Consider the following 17216-nt stretch of genomic DNA (forward strand, 5'->3'; position numbering starts at 1 on the left):
GCTTTTTACTAGGTCAAGATGAAGGAAAAGGATATTTCATTCAGACATGCACATTGCAGATAACTGGGTCTGTATATTATGTGAAAACTCTGTTCCTGAATTACAACCTTAAGATGGAATCACACACCCATATATTCTCATAATTTCAGCAAGCTCCAAAGTAGGTGAATTACCACAGAATATGTTCTTGCTAATGAAACACAAGAGAAAATTTAAATTTAAATTAAATAGAATGAACAAAAATTGTATTTCAAACTACCTTCATATTTAATAACAAAGTGACATTACATTAAAATAGAATAAGCTTTAAGGGCAATAAAATTTGTACTGATTTGCTTCAGTGCACAAGGGCTCCCTCAGATATGGAGTTCTTTGGCATCAATTCAGGGTCTTGACTTCTCCCTCATCATGCACGGCTGGTGTACAGGAAAGGTCTGACAGGGAAACTGAAGGAGTAACTGGGGTAGGCCCAAATGATGGTACTTTGGGCAACATTCAGGAAAGTCACACTTCCAATCGCACAATCCAGAAACACACCAACCCGGCCGTGAGGTTTCTGTATATAGTGACAAATCATTGGGGCGCTGGTGAAGAGACTGTAACGATCACGCTCCTTCACACATAAAAGAAGAAATATGTCCTCAGATTCAACCAGTGTGCGATTCTTCCTTATCCAGGAGTCACTGCAGACTCCTAGAGCCCAGTCCCGAGAGTCGTCCACATCCAGCTCCCAGTAATGTCTCCCAGAGATGAAGGCCTCAGTCCCCCACGTAGCAAAATAGTTAGATCTTTCAGATCTAAAAGATGCGCCTTGATGGTCATGTCCAGCTCTCCAACTTCTCACATCATCAAACAGCTTGATATTGTGATTGGTTGTTTCATCATGAAAGGAGATGTTCACTGTAGAAAGAAAAGGATGTTCTAGTCATAATCAACTAAAAAATCCCTATGAAACTGCAACCCAGAACCCATGAATCTCGAAGACAATTGTATAAAAATGTAGCTTATGAGGGGTGACAATGGGATTGGGAAAGCCATAAGGACCACACGCCCCTTTGTCTAGTTTATGGATGGATGAGTAGAAAAATAGGGGAAGGAAACAAACAAACAAACAGACAAAGGTACCCAGTGTTCTTTTTTACTTCAATTGCTCTTTTTCACTTTAATTATTATTCTTGTTATTTTTGTGTGTGTGCTAATGGAAGGTGTCAGGGATTGATTTAGGTGATGAATGTACACTATGTAATGGTACTGTGAACAATCGAATGTACGATTTGTTTTGTATGACTGCATGGTATGTGAATATATCTCAATAAAATGAAGATTAAAAAGAAAAAAAAAAAAGATCTCTATGAGGTAAGAGACTGCCACAAGTCTCACTGGAAAAAAAACAGGCCAAGACTTCAAGGGCAGTTCTAGCTGGACAATATCAGTTTCAAGGGCTACCTGTGTACACACAGAAGAAACAAATACCAAATCACAATGAAAAACATTCCTTAAAAATCAGGATTATAAAGGGGACTAATGTGTTGTCAGTTTCTGGCTGGTTCCATTTCATAGTACATAAAACCTGGTGACCCGGTCTTCCATGGCAAGTCCTTAGCAATGTAACCAACCATAGCTGCCTTTCAGATAAGAAAACTCTTAGACCTAAATAAAGGGTGAAGGCATTGCCAGAGACTTTATGATATTACAGTTAATGAAACAAATTTATATTTATGAAAATCTAAACAATTTTTCTTTAAGAAAATCTAAATTTTTACTTAAGGAAATCTAAATATTGTGTAGTTTTCTACTCAGAATTTTCTGCCTTTTATTCCTGGTTTCATCTCAGGCCTAGCCGTCCTCTGTCTCTGAGGTTATTTCTCCAGGTTTATGTCTACCCTGAGTTCTAGATACAGCCTCATCCACCACCAAAATGCCTCATTGTTTAAAAATTCTTGTTTTCTGCATATAGTCATTTTATGTTTGCTCACAGGTTTTTTCTGATTCTATCAATTAAATTGCAGATTATAACAAATACATTGTCTAAACACTTGTTTTTTACAATCCTAAATCACATTTATCCTGTCCCCATCTTTCATTTAGTGTTTTCCATAGAATCACAGTGCAAATAGGACTGCAAATGCCTCTTCTCAGGCTGCTCTCCTCTGCTAAATAGAAGGTTAATAAAGAAGGAAAGATTCCCAGTGGGAAACCACTATGAAGGACCCCGTATGGTCCCACTGAGGGGCTGAAACTCACCTTGGTAGTGGCTGAGTGTGTCCATCAGTCCAGTGATGGGCCCTGCACTGAGCTCTGGGCTCACAGGCTGGGGCATGTGCAGCTGCACTGACTCACTCCTGCAGGGGGAAGATTCAGTGAGTCTCTATGGTGCCAAAGGCTCCATCATAACATGTAAGAAAAGATACAAACATTGAACTGACAATGTTCTTCAGACCCTTTTCTAATTTTGTATTGTACCTTCACAATTGTGGGGGAATAGAACCATTTTTAGGGAATCTTTCCTGCTTTTCTTTTCTTCCTACTTACACCCCTTGCTTCTCAAGAGTTATAGGACTTTCTCACTGCCTGGGTAAAGCTTCTCCTTGTACCTAAATGTGGTTTTTATTTTCAAATATAAAATCATAGGTAGCTGTCTTCTAGGAACTTATGGTTGATTACTTTAACAAGTAACTGCCTGAGATACAGGGGGAAAAAACAATACTAATTTCTGAAAAAGAGGGACAGGGAATCATATTCAGTAAAACATAAACATATCCATAGATAAACTATTTAATATAATCTAATGAATTATGCCTTTGATTTGTAGAAATGATTAGATATCTTCAAAGCCCACAAAGTACCTTAGTTTGCAATGAAGGCAAAACTTACCTCATCAGTATATCTCCCAAATCCTGTTAAATGAAAAAGAAAGAGTTTGTCAGATGAGAATTCTATTCTGCCATCCAGTCTTTGGCTTTAAGAAAGTACCAACAACCACAATCCCAACCTGTTGCAAATTAATCATCCTTCTCCTCAAAAAAAGATTATACCAGCACCAACACCTTAATGGAACCAAGATTTTTGATAAATGCTGAGACCCAAGGGTGACTGGAGAGAAAGCAGCCCTGGGTGCTAACCATGGCAACCATGCATGGCTGTCTGCAAAGTGGTTTTCCCAGGGTCTGTCTCTTAGGGGTACTGTGGGATTCAAATCAGGGACTTCAAAGAGAAGGATTTAAATGTCAGCTTTTCCCAGATGCCTCTTTATTGTCCAACTGGAGACAAAAATGGAATGCCCATGTATAAGTTGTTCCTTCTGGTTTTTAGAGAAGCAGGTCGATAAGGAGCATTTTAGAGGACAATGTCCCCTAGAGAATTCACTACCACAATTCCATAAAGCCTTGCTGCTCATGGTTGGGAGAGGAGCTGCAGACCATCTGTCTTCCCCAATTAGGAATTAACCTCCTCTACAGACGTCGAACATGATAAATATGCAGTTGGTAGAAAATAATTAATAGAGGTCAATTGTATCACTTCAACTAATATAAATATATTCCAGGCATGTCCTCAGTTTTTACCTGGAGCATCTCTGCATCTGGTTTATGGCACATCATCATCAGTTCTTCATACATTTTTCTTAGTTCTTTGCTTTTTTTAGCCATTGTGGCTTCATTTATCTTGAGTTGCCATAAAATATTTTTGCCTTCTTGTGTCAGTTTCTCTAAATGTTGTTTTTCTTCCTCTTGGAGATCTGGGTGAAACTTCTTATACACAGATCTGATAACCAATCTCCGTAGACACACATAATCCTGTAAGGACATCAATTTCCTAGATCACATATCCAAGGTGACTTCAATATCCTCCACTTAAAGCCCATCTATTTTTCTTTGAATCATGACTTCTACCAATCAGCTGCATACACCCTAAACTCACAACCACCCACTTCTTTGAAAGTGCATATTCCTCCATTTCCTTCCTTCATTTATTTTCCACTACACGAGGACCCAACCCCATCCTTTCCTCAAATCAATATCATCCATTATTTGAGTTCCTAAAATGTCTGAAGAAGAACCTTTCAGAGTTAATTTTTTTGTTTTATGTTCTGTCATATCTGAAAAACTACAAACAAGCAATTGAAATGTATGGTTGTTATGATGTTATTCTATGAAATATTCTGACCTCTTTGTCCATAAATTAGTCTCTTGTTTTAAACTTCCTTACCCCACAGCCTGGCCATTCATTCTTTTTTTTTTTTTTTCCAATATAATTTTATTGAAATATATTCACATACCATACAGTCATCCAAAGTTTTCAACAACTATTCACAATTTCATCATATAGTTTGTGCATTCAACACTACAATCAATTTTTGATCATTTTCATCACTCCAAAAAATAAGAATGAAAATAAGAATAAAAATAAAAGTAAAAGAGAAAACTCAAAGCATCCCATATCCCTTCTCCCCTCTCATTTACTTTTTTTAAATTGAAATATAGTCACATAATGTGCCAGTTTGAATGTATTATGTCCCGCAAAATGCCATTGTCTTTGATGCAATCTTGTGTGGGCAGATGTATTAGTGTTGATAAGATTGTAATTCTTTGGTTGAGTGTTTTTATGGAGATGTGGCCCACCCAACTGTAGGTGAGAACTCTGATTAGATAATTTCCATGGAGGCATGGCCCCACCCATTCAGCATAGGCCTTGATTAGTTCACTGGAGCCCTATAAAAGTTCAGACAGAAGGAGCAAGCTAGCTACAGCCAAGAGGGACACTTTGAAGAATGCATAGGAACTGAGAGAGGAGCTGCAGATGAGAGACAGTTTGAAGACAGCCACTGAAAGCAGACTCTTGCTCTGGAGAAGCTAACAGAGGACAAATGCCCCAAGAGCAACTGAGAGTGACATTTTGAAGAGGAACTTCTGCCTAGAGAGGAATGTGCTGGGAGAAAGCCATTTTGAAACCAGAACTTTGAGCAGATGCCAGCCACATGCCTTCCCAGCTAACAGAGGTTTTCCAGATTACATTGGCCATCCTCCAGTGAAGGTACCCAATTGTCGATGCATTACCTTGGACACTTTATGGCCTTAAGACTGTAATTTTGTAACCAAATAAACCCCCTTTATAAAAACCAATCAATTTCTGGTGTTTTGCATTCCGGCAGCATTAGCAAACTGGAACACATACCATTCAATATTCCAAAGTGTAAAACAATTGCTCACAGTATCATCATTTAGTTGTACATTCATCACCACAGTCAATTTCTGAACATTTTCATTACTCAAAAAAATAAAAATAAGAATAAAAATAAAAGGAAAAAGAACACTCAAAATGTCCCGTATCCCCCTCCTCTATATTATTAATTTATTTTTGTCCCCATTTTTTCTATTTTTTTGTCCATACACTGGGTAAAAGGAGTATGAGCCATAAGGTTTCACAATCACATGGTCACAGTATATGAGATAAATAGTTATACAATCACCTTCAAGAATCAAGGGTATTGGATTGCAATTCAACAATTTCAGATATTTCCTTCTAACAATTCTAATAAACAAAAAACTAAAAAAGACATCTATGTAATACATAAGAGTTTCCTCCAGAATGACCACTCAACTCCATTTGAAATCTCTCAGCCAATGACACTTTATTTTGTTTCATTTCTCTTCCCCCTTTTGGACCAGAAGTTTTTCTCAATCACATGATGCAGGGTCCAGGCTCATTCCTGGAAGTCATGTTCCACATTACCAGGGAGATTTATACCCCTGGGAGTCATGTCCCACATAGAGGGGAGGGCAGTGAGGTTACCTGCCGAGTTGGCTTAGAGAGAGAGGGCACATCTGAGCAACAAAAGAGGCACTCTGGTGGTGACTCCTAGGCACAATTATGAGTACAATTAGCCTCTCCTTTATAGTATTAAGCTTTGTAAGGGCAAGCCCTGAGATCGAGGGCTTGGCCTACTAAGCTGGTGGTCCCCAATGCTTGTGAGAATATCAGGAATTCCTCAGCTGAGAAAGTTTAATATTTCCACATTTTTCCACAGTCCCTCAAGGGGACTTTGTAAACACTTATTCTCTGCCCAGATTACTCTGGGTTTTATTGGGGCTTCATGCTAACCTGTACAAACAACAAGGTCTCACTCCCTATTCAAGGTTCCATGTAATTATGGAATTTGAGTAAACTGATCATACAAGTTAAATTATATAGTGAGCTGCAGCAAATACAGATTTTGCACATAGAACTCTCTCTTCCTTTGGTCCCACACAAAAGTCAAAGTTTTAAAACATGGTAAGTATCATCCTGTACCCTTTAGTCAGATCTACCCCAATCTCAACCAAGTCCATTTCATTTATATCTCCAGTCAAAGTCTGATTGCCTTTTCACCCTCTTTTGCAGTTGATTCATGGGGCAATGCTGACACTCACAACTGCCAAATCCTGTCTCTGAGTTCCAGGTGCCACATAGATACCTGAAGCTCCAGGGACCAACCACATCACAAACAGTTCAGAATCTCAAAATTTAGAAATAACTGTTACAACTCATGAATAAATGTGACTGCTGTAAGAGCTTACAATCTAAGAAACTTTATATAAGCCTTGCCTTTATAGCCCATATTCCCAGATTCAATTCTGAGAGTTTATACATTGTTAACAGTCTATTTTAGTGAGGCATAATAATGTTTGTATTTTCATTTCTCATTTATTTAAATCAGCCTACTGTCCTCACAGTCTATTCACTTCATTGCATACCTCATAATTTCATTCTTTCTTGCTGCTCCCTCAGGCAAAAACATTCTTATATTTGTACGTTTAATCACACACATTGACCACTCTAAGTTTCACTAAGTTACAAAGTCCTAGTCTTTATCGTCTATCTTTCCTTCCAATGTCATACCTTCCTCTTTCAACCATATTCACAATCATCTTTTTTCAGTTTACTTACAATATTGTGCTACCATCACACAGTATTGTGCTATCCATTTGTAGATCTACACAATCAATCCTCTAGAACATTCTATACGCCTCCAACATTAAATGTCCAAGTTCTACCCTCTTTCTATCTCCTGATAACTTCATTTCTACACTTTTCTCCAAATGTCTCTCTCCTGTCTTTTCCTATCTGTCTCTAGCACTCCCTTTAGTATTTCCTGTAGAGGAGGTCTCCTGCTCACAATCTCTCAGTGTCTGTTTATCTGTAAATATTTTAAATTATTTCTCATTTTTGACAGACAGTTTTGCCAGATATAGGATTCTTGGTTGGCAGTTTTTCTCTTTCAGTATCTTGAATATGTCATACAACTACCTTCTTGCCTCCATGGTTTTGGCTGAGAGATCCACAGTTAGCCTTATTAAGCTTCCTTTCTATGTGATGGATTGCTTTTCTCTTGCTGTTTTCAGAATTCTCTCTGTCTTTGACATTTGAAAATATGATTAGGAAGTATCTTGGATTAGGTCTATTTGGATCAATTCTGTTAGGGGTATGCTGTGCTTTTTGGACCTGTAATTTTATGTCTTTCATCAGAGTTGGGAAATTTTCAGTGATTATTTCCTCTATTATTCCTTTGGCTGCTTTTTCTTCTTTTTCTGGGACACCTATAGCGCATATATTTGTGCACTTCATGTTGTCTTCCAGTTCCCTGAGACATTGATCATATTTTTCCATTCTTTTCCCCCATCTGTTCCTTTGTGTGCAGGATTTCAGATTGCCTGTCCTCCATCTCACTGATCCTTTCTTCTGCCTCTCCAAGTCCACTGTTGTATGCTACCATTGTGTTTTTCATCTCTTCTATTGTGCATTTCATTCCTGTAAGTTCTGCCATTTGTTTTCTCAAGCTTACAAATTCTTCCTTATGATCACCTAGTGTCTTCTTTATATCCATTATTTCTTTGTCACATTCTCTGTCACCTCATTGATTTGATTTAAAAGATAAGTTTGAACATCTATAATTAGTTGCTTCAGCTCCTGAATCTCAGTTGAAATCTGTTTCCTCCTTCGACTGGGCTATACCTTCCTGTTTCCTGATGTGGCCCATGATTTTTTGCTGTCTTGGCATGCGGTTTTCTTGATTGGTTTATTCTGGTGGTTGTTTTCTTTCTTTTGCATAAAGTTTCCTTGTTGGTTGACTTTGATTTCTATCTATTTGTTGTTGTTGTTGTTTCTCTCCCTGGCCAGTTGTCAGATTGGTTCTGCCCCCCAGTCTTCCCCCCCCCAAAATCAGGTGCCCAATGTGGCCTGCCACAGGGATGGGATATAGGCACTGGGCACCCCAGAAAGTTCGCTGTGTGTGATAATACAAATCTGCTGGCATCCACTGGTACTCTGTTTTCCACCAGCTAGCAAGACTTGGGTTTGTTTTGGATCTCTGCTTTAACAGTTGGCTCTTCCCTATTACTCAGCCAAAGCAGGGCTGGGTTTCCATACAGGAACATAAACCAGGTTCTATGTTCGTAAGATAGTGTCCTTGCACTTTCCAAATTGTCCAGCAGACGGTGCTGATTGGTAACTTAGTCATTCTTAAAGGTTGCTTTGCCTTGGAGCCAGCCACTGACTGCTGCTTGTCTCAAGGGTGGATGAAGGGCTTTTAGACCCAGGGCTGGAAACGCATCTCTGTCCACCTTTTCTCAGTCTCTTTGTCCCTCGCTGATCTGGGGACTTCCCCCTGTCTACTGGGTCTTCAAACAGTGAGAGTATTTTTCAGTGATGAGACATTTTAAAATCTGTGTCCCCAGTGGGATGGGCCCTGTCTGCATTTCTGTGCCTTTGCTGCATGGAGACTGAGTGAGGGCAAAGCAAGAGGACTGGCTGGTCTGGGACAGAAAATTCCTACCTGATATTTCTTCTCTTTCTACAATCCAGCATTGGCAGTGTCTTATTCCAGTCTATATTCTCCACCAGGGTTTCAAACAATTCAGAATTGTCTTTCATTTTCATTGACTCTCTGGAGAGAAACTTTCAGGAGTTGTTTACGTGGCCATGTTGATGACATCAATCTCTCTGAATGCTGACCATTCATTCTTGGCAGAAATGATGCCTATTACTCTCAGGATTAGAAACCATCAAGCAATGTCTTCCTAAAACTCCTAAACACAGGCCCACAAACTAATTTCTATCCTCACAGCCCTTTTTCTGCCCTCGTGGTATCTATGAATGGATTAACCTCATCCTGTCGATGGCTACAGGATCCCATATTTTCCTGCCCTTTTAAGGACATTCATTTCCATTCCCTTGCCTATCTTCTCTCAGTATTGATGTTCTTTTCTGCTACCAATCCCTGTCTTTTCCCCCTTGCCTAAGCTTTTCAAAATGTTCTATTTTCTACCTACTTGAACCAATACAGTATTATTCTCTAGCTAACGCACATTCATTTTTCACCACTACAGGCACATTTCTCCTGGCTGTTCACACTTTTTCTCCTCATGGGAACTTTGACCTAATTATTGTGAATTAGCCCTAGGTCCCAGTTTTAAGTTCTTCAGTTTCTGGAATTCAGCACAGACAGAAATCTCTGCCAATATTACACAGGGATTTTTAATACCTACTTGTCATTCAGAACTCAATTGATTTTGAAACTGAGAAAATTGTAACCTCCTGAAAAATGACTACTGAACCTCTACAAATCCTCGTACGTGCCTACATGTTAGCCCTTGCTGCACATTGTTCTGATGGTGCTTTTTCTTGTTGCCAATATATTAGGGGATAGAAATCCTAACCAAGAAGCATGCTATACTACATTGAAAAGGTGGATACATTTCCTATTATTCACCCATTCATAGAATCTCATGGAACATGGTGACTTAAGCTCAGCAACTCAAGGTAAAAGTTTCCAGCATGTCTGTCTCAAACTGGTTCTGAAGGAAATACAGTTTCATACTCACAATCCACACATAATTTATCCTGTGTTCTTCACTAAGATTTCTCTGATTTTCCTGGATCTCTTCCCACAGAGATCTCATCTGCTTTAGGAGCTTCTCCTGTAAAAGAACTAAGAATTTGAGCACGATAGAAGGAAACATTACAGATTTCAGTCCCTCATAAAGGAGTGCAAGCGAAGTTAGAGAAATGGGCTATGGGAGAGTGTAAGGATGAGGATATTTCCCTGTTTACCCTCCATAACTATGAATTCTGGGAAACTTCATACCATAAAATGACAAAATTTAATGTTATTCTTTGTCTAAGTGACGGTTCTATGAGGAATTCATATATTATGGCTAATCTTCAGATTCAAATCTTGCCTCATATTTTTGGTCTATAGATGCTAGTCCCAACCCCTCCAATACACTCTTATATTACTTCTTTGTCCAGTATTGCTAATTATGTTCCTAATATAAAAAATCATCTTTGCACCTGTAGTTTTGGTCACTAGTAACAATTCTTTCTGAAAATGGGAGTTTTGCAGTTTCTTGAGCATTATACTGCATAATCCAAGTAATAATACCATTCATATAATTTTCATCCATTTGAATGCAAGGTCCATGAAGGCAGGTATAGGTGTGTATTTTAGTCATGGCTTTATTTTTGGTGTTTAGAAAAGTACCTGGCACATCCTAGGCACTCTGTAAAGAGTGGATTAATCACCCACCATGATCCTCATTTTCCTTATGTCTTAGCAATAGTATTCCCACTTCTCAAAGTGCTCTCAAAGGCCTCACTTACCCGGTAATCCTCAGCAGCACGTTCTATGGGAGAGTGTTTGTGGGTCTCGTGCTCCTGAGTCTTTGAGCAGAGCAAACACAGCAGGTTTTTGTTCTCTTCACAGAAGATCTTCCTAGCCTCCTTGTGTGTCCCACACATATGCTCTTCAGAGCTCAGAAATTGGCAGAGATTTGCTTGTCTGATGTGGAACACCAGATTCTTCACAAGAATATTGGTTTTGAAGTCTCTGCACTGTGAGGTTTCCCTGCACGTGGGGCATTTGGCAGTAGTTTGAGCTGCTTCCCAGGAAAGATTGAGACAGGGCCTGCAAAAGCTGTGCCCACAGTCTATGGTGACTGGGTCTGTAAGGTAGGTGAGGCAGATGGAGCAGGTGAGTTCTTTCTGGAAGGCTTGAGGAATGTCTGGGTCCATTTTTCTGAGGTAAGAAAATCAGAAACTTATTATTCTTCTTTGGCGAGGCAAAGGCTGAAGGAAAATTTAACTCAGGTTGTGATTCAATAATACACTTGTGTCTAGAACAGTATAGGATTTATCTTGCATGTGACCCAAATGGGAAAACTGAGGCACAAAGAAAGTTCTCAAACTCTATAGAAAACTTTGTGGTTATATATCCAACCAGCTTCTACTCACCTAACCTCTTTTCACCTCCTTAAAAGCACTCCAATTTTGTTGAGGTGTTACTTTGAAAGAACTTTTGGAATTGAGGAGTTTGACCCAATACATGTCTCCTGGGGTTGGTCTTGTTTGGTCTGAAAAATCAATTATTATGCTACTTGCCAGGGATTGGTTTATCAAAGGCAATGGACTAAATTCTTTTATCTTCAATAATTATTTTAATTGTCTTAATTGTATCTTTGCTGTGCTTTGTTTTCTCATACAGAATCCACCAACCAAAAGCAATTTCTGAATGCATAAGAATTAATAAGGATTAAAGTACACGTTGTAAGTTGGATAAGTTTCAATGGAAATCTTACATGAATATACTAAGCAGTGAATTTTCCCTCCTACCCTTGAATGTACACTTCTGCATAAAGCAAAACAGAAATTGATGAGTATTACTGTATCTTCCATGTCCTGTCAAACTACTATCAAGCATCCCTTCACACTGTGAAAAGATGTAATTATCATGCAATAATAATAATCAGTACCAGAAAACAAATCATGCTTTTCAATATTAATTTTCTTAAAAATGTTAGGTCCTCATTTCCACAGAACATGAATGAAGTGGCACTCTCATTTCTGATATTTCTGCATGGTCACTAGCAACACTTTTCTGCAGGCCAAATCATTTTCTGGCTTCTTTAAAATTTAAGCCGAAAAACTGATGTTTCTGAAGACATAGCATATACCACCATAAACAATATTTTCTCAAGTCATCAATGCACTATTTCTTTATATTTTGTAGAGTATTCTCTGCTATGCATACATTTATGCCCTTCTTGTAGAGGAGAATGTAAAATATTTACACATGAAGAATAAAATATTGCTAATCCATTTTAGGATCTACACCAGGTACAAAATTGTAAGATATCTGGGAACTACTTTTTGTGTTTACAATCCACATGAACAACCAAGGAAGATATAAATAATGGAACAAAAATATCTAGCCAGAATACATTACTAATTAGTTGAAACCACAAATAGGTTAGAGAAATGTGGTCATTTTTACGAAGTAGGAAAACAATATCATTTCTTAGACACAACCTCAGTTTGCTGATGGATAAATTAAAATTATGTTTTTTTTTTTTTTTTTTTTTTTTACTTATTTGGGTTTGGGGAAGCAGCAGAAACTCATCCGCTGCAAATTGTGTACTCACCTAAGGAATATGTCAGTTCTTTCACCAGTTCTTGCTGTGGAAGTAATACTATGGGAGTCAGTTGAGGGATCAGGTCTCACAAACTGGTAGGAGGAGCTTTCAGAGGTCTCCTCAGCTGGGAGGTTCCAAATGCTCTCTCTGTCCTGAAGAAGAATGAGCCTGGGTCCTGGTGGCCCTTTATTTAAATCTCAAGACCACACCCATTTATTTCATGTGATTAGATTGTATGGGTCTTAAAGGTTAGTATAGATGATTCCATTTCTTCATAACAAAGGAAAAGATTGAATATGTTTGCTAATCTCCATAAACCAACCTCTACAAACATCATCTCATCAAGTCACTGATTTTTAATCAATGAAACCCCGAATTCTGAATTTATACCTAGTTGTTGCTGACTGAGGACATTTATTTTTAATGTATAAAAAGGTGGAAAACATGATGTCATCACTTAATGATTTTTGCATGTCATGGAAAATTCAGAAATGTTTTGCCTTATTTTGACTATAATTGTATTCTGTCATATAGGTTGTGTTGTATTTTATATATTGACTTATTTTGAACTTTAATGTAGGAATTTAATATGAGAATACTTTGGCCACATATCCAGAATGGAGATATCTCCTGCCCCTCACAATCCATGGGAAGCTACATGTCCTTTGTTTTATCAAATTCTGTTGGATGAGAACTTACAGAATAATACTCAATACTAGGGATGAAAGAGAATATCCTTGATGTACTATTGACCTTAATGAGAATTCATCTATCTCTCCCTTACCATTATTCATCTTTAAGTAAAAATATATATCGTGTAATACTAATGAAGTAGCCCTGAATTCCATCTTTGTTAAGGATTTCTATCAAATTAATTTTCACTCTCTGAGGTGTCAATTATTTCTTTCAAGATAGAAAATTATGTTGACAAACTTTCCCTAGTTAAAAATACCTTTCCTATCTTAGAAATAACTTCTTTGATCATGTTTTCTTATTTACTTAATCCATTGTTTAAATGGTTTAACAATATTTATGATTACCACAAAAACATAAACTAAACTTATCAGTAACTTTTTATTCATACTGTCTTTACTTTTAAAATAATCAAGTGTTAAGCTCATTTACTAAAATCATTTTGAAGCTTTTTTTTTCTTCATTCCAAAACAAATAAATAAATTTGTTTAACAAAGAACCCGTTACTTTGTTAAACAGCCATTGGTATACTTAGATTATCTGTATCAAATAGAGTCAGATTTGGTAAATTTTCATACACATATGAATTTATTCATTTTACTCAGGTTTTCAAATACATTTTCAAATATATTTGCATGTTAAGAAATGAAATTTCTTGGATAGAAAATGTATGACTATTCAATAATTCACATTTCAGCTTCTCAGAGCTTTGTCCAGGTGGTACTGCTTCACAAAGTTTTGAACTTCTGCCCATTTTGCACACATTCTTTTTATCAAGGAACTGGGGAAATCTCCCTTATCTGCTCCTTACCTGAAGAAATCTTTCAGACACCTCTTGTTGCTGCTCCTTTAGCAGTTCCTGCAGGTCTTCAATGTCATTACTGCTCATGTTCTTGGGACCCATGATGAGAAAAAAAGCACAAAAATACACAAAATGACCCCAGAACCTAACATAAGTTGCAAGGGGATGTGCACAGGAGAAGAGCTACCGCATGACTAACACGTGGGCCTTTGTTTCAGCTGGAAAGAGGAATGAGTCACGAGGAAATCAACACAGACAAGTTCCAGCTTGTACTTCCAGTACCGAACAAAGGAGAAGTCCTGGGACAAAATTTTTGCGTCAAACTGAGTCGAGTACCAAATATGATGAGTTTCAAAGCCAAGGTACCACTGTATATGTCATTTCTTTCCTGACAGTTTCTTCAAGATCTCAGTTATGGTTTCTCTTTCCCTATCAATTTAAATAATACATTCATCTCCCTCTGGTATATATTGCTCATTCAGGAATTATCTGAAATAAATTAATGTTATAATTATTTAACTTCAAACTAATGGAATTTCCTTAGCCTGTGTATTTAGAAATCAATTTGTTTCTTGCTTCCTTTTTTATATTATCCTTTATAATTCTCTTTCCTGATATTTTAACTACAAATTGGAATAAATTTTTCATGCTAGTGTACTATTTGCTTATATTAGCTAATTCACTTATTTATCCAGTCATTCATCACATATTTATATTGTACTATGTTCTGAGGGCTACGGTAATTAGAGGGAATATAGTAGCAATAAGAATACAGTAGCAAATAAGTCAAATATAGCCCTTACCCAGTGATGCATTCATGGTATAAAAAAGGACAGCCAGCTTTGCTCTTCCCTGTCAAGCAAAGGAAAGTTATTTCAAACTGGCAGCCGTTACCCTCTGAGGCCCTGCCTGTGATAGGCGGACACGTGCTTGGACAGAACCTGGTCATTGCAATTCATGCATACTAAACCAAGCTCCATTCCAATTCTCAGATAAGTTCCCTCTTTCCTGTGCCCCTTTGACATTCCAATTTAATAGCACATGCCTTTTTGAAATACCTTAGCATCAACTGGTCAGTAATGCTAGTGGGGAAGAGAGAAAGAATGGGGTGAAGAAATCCCAGAATGTCAGATTGATTTTTGGTATATTTGAATTCATCTTCTTAAGAAGGAAACATCTGAGACAAAGGAGCCCCAGCTCTTAGTGCTTTTTTGGAGCCAAAATGGAAATTTGCCACCAAAAAAGATGTTATTAGCTAAAAATATTCATCCACTTCATCAACATGAGACCAAGTTTCCCCCAAATCAAAGATTGTTGGTATAAACTCACCCTTCCAATATGTTTCCCAAGTCCTACAGGAAAAGAAAAATGAGTGCAATGTTATACACAAGAGTTAACTACCCTTTCACTTCCCCTCTATTACTCTTATATTTTGAAACAAATTTATACTTTTTATTCTCTCTAAAGAATAATCAGAGACTTTTTACTAACAGAACAGAAACTAAACTAGGAAGAACAAGACATTCAGAGTGAGAGTTAGATGGAAGGGGCTCAGGAAGAGGCTGTGGTGATGCAAGATCATCTGGGTTCCCAGGGGCATTGCCCACTTTTATTCCCAAAGAGAGGTTTGCCCACTTAGACAACAATTAAAACAAAACAGGAAATCAAAGAACAAAATGATTACAGAGTTTATTGAAATCGATTACCAAACATTCCCCATCTTGCGTCTGTAATGGGCCAGGCTTCAGTGTCTTTAGCAATCTGCTTTATGTGGCTCAACAGAGATGCTGATCAATTAAAGGAGCATAAGTTAGGAATTACCCCCAGAACTGAGAACCCTCCCTTGCCCACAGTTTTGTGTTTTGGAGTATTCTGTCGATACGGCTGTTATTTCTGATCACACTGGAAATATTTCTGTACTATGTTTTCTATTAAAAGTAAAAATGTTTCCCAAAGACTACCAGAATAGGAAGAAATACGTGACTGGACAAAGAAAATGATGGGAGTCAAAGGACATGTGAATCTTCCCTGAAAGCAATGGCATGTGCAGGCAACATTTCAGTGTCACAGCCACACTGACTAGAAAAGGATTCCTGTCTCTGAGCATGGACCTCCCATCTCACCTGGAGCAGCTCCGCCTCGGCCTTGTGGCAGATCTCAGTCAGCTCTCTGTATTTCTCCCAAGCTTTCTCTCTGTTGGATCAGTCACACTTCACTACCCTTGAGTTGTTCAGCAATCTCTTCTGCTTCTCTCTCCAGTCTTTCCATGTGGAGATGCTCCTCCTCATAAAGAAATAGATGCATCATCTGGTATTGAGCCTTGATCAACACCTTCCTTAAGACCACATCATCCTGCATGGATGTTGGATTAGAAGAATCAGTTACCTTCACTCCTAACAGAACACTTTGAACTTCAAATATTCTTTTGTTGGTGTCCTGAGGCAAGATCTCCATAAACTTCCTGTTCCATAACCAACTCTTGAATATTTGCTAGCATTTTCTCTCCATCCTTTCTCTGTTCTCAAATCTACCCCCTATTTAAATCAAGTGGCCCCAGCCTCCGTCCCTGTGATGCTTCCTCAGGGTATTTACTCCTTCAGTTATCCCCTCCCTCACATAAACCTCCTTCCAGTTCTAATGCTGTTCTACCTCATTCATACATAATTATCTAAATACGTTTAAGTATGCACCATAATATATAGATTTAAAGCAAAGAAAAGTTTACTCTATTTTTCTATAGCTACTTCTCTATTTCTCCCTCTCCTTCACAACCAAACATAGGCAATGGTGTTCTTACACTCGGTGTCTAAGTAGTTTTATCCAAACTTTCAGAGTTGCTCTAAGAGTACATACCAGTTCCTGGTTAACCCTTATATAGTATTTTTTGTTTAGTAATGTTTTTTTGTTGTTATTGTAATGAACTGTATTTTGTAATGAACTGTATCCTTAGGATTACAGATACACCGTTTGAAACTGCTACTGTTCCCTGGGAAGACATCACTAGCCTTTAACTATTAACTTAAATTTAGCTAAAAAGTCTACTCAACATTATGCCAACATTCAAAAAAAAAAAAAAAAAAACAGTTTCATTCTCACCATAAATCACTGGGTTTTACTAGTTTCTTACTTAGATTTCTTTTGTGCTCACTGAGTCATTTTCCTTCAAGTGCCCATTTCCTTTAATATTAGCTTCTGCAAAAAAAAAAAAAAAAAAGCATGAGTTTTAGTAATAGAAAAGCCAATGTCAAAGATAGCATCCACTCATTTATGGAAAAGGC

General features: G+C 37.8%; 1 protein-coding gene across 2 annotated transcripts; it reads right to left on the reverse strand.

The window, feature by feature from the left end:
- Window positions 1–284: 284 nt before the first annotated feature.
- On the reverse strand, window positions 285–15353 carry LOC119537895 (tripartite motif-containing protein 43-like). Of its 2 annotated transcripts, XM_037840505.1 has the most exons (10): window positions 15268–15353; window positions 14742–14790; window positions 13948–14028; window positions 12453–12595; window positions 10636–11050; window positions 9858–9953; window positions 3564–3794; window positions 2875–2897; window positions 2245–2342; window positions 285–900 (listed from the first exon to the last, which is right to left on the reverse strand). In XM_037840505.1, the coding sequence occupies exons 2-10, from the start codon at window positions 14751–14753 to the stop codon at window positions 407–409; spliced, it is 1593 nt and encodes a 530-aa protein (XP_037696433.1). In that variant the 5' UTR covers window positions 14754–14790; window positions 15268–15353; the 3' UTR covers window positions 285–406. The 2 variants fall into 2 exon arrangements, with proteins under 2 accessions (XP_037696433.1, XP_037696434.1); XM_037840506.1 differs by lacking the exons at window positions 12453–12595; window positions 14742–14790; window positions 15268–15353 and having other exon boundaries at window positions 13948–14013.
- Window positions 15354–17216: the final 1863 nt, after the last annotated feature.

The sequence above is a fragment of the Choloepus didactylus genome, chromosome 6 (genome assembly GCF_015220235.1).
Source record: "Choloepus didactylus isolate mChoDid1 chromosome 6, mChoDid1.pri, whole genome shotgun sequence".
NCBI classification, from domain to species: domain Eukaryota; kingdom Metazoa; phylum Chordata; class Mammalia; order Pilosa; family Megalonychidae; genus Choloepus; species Choloepus didactylus.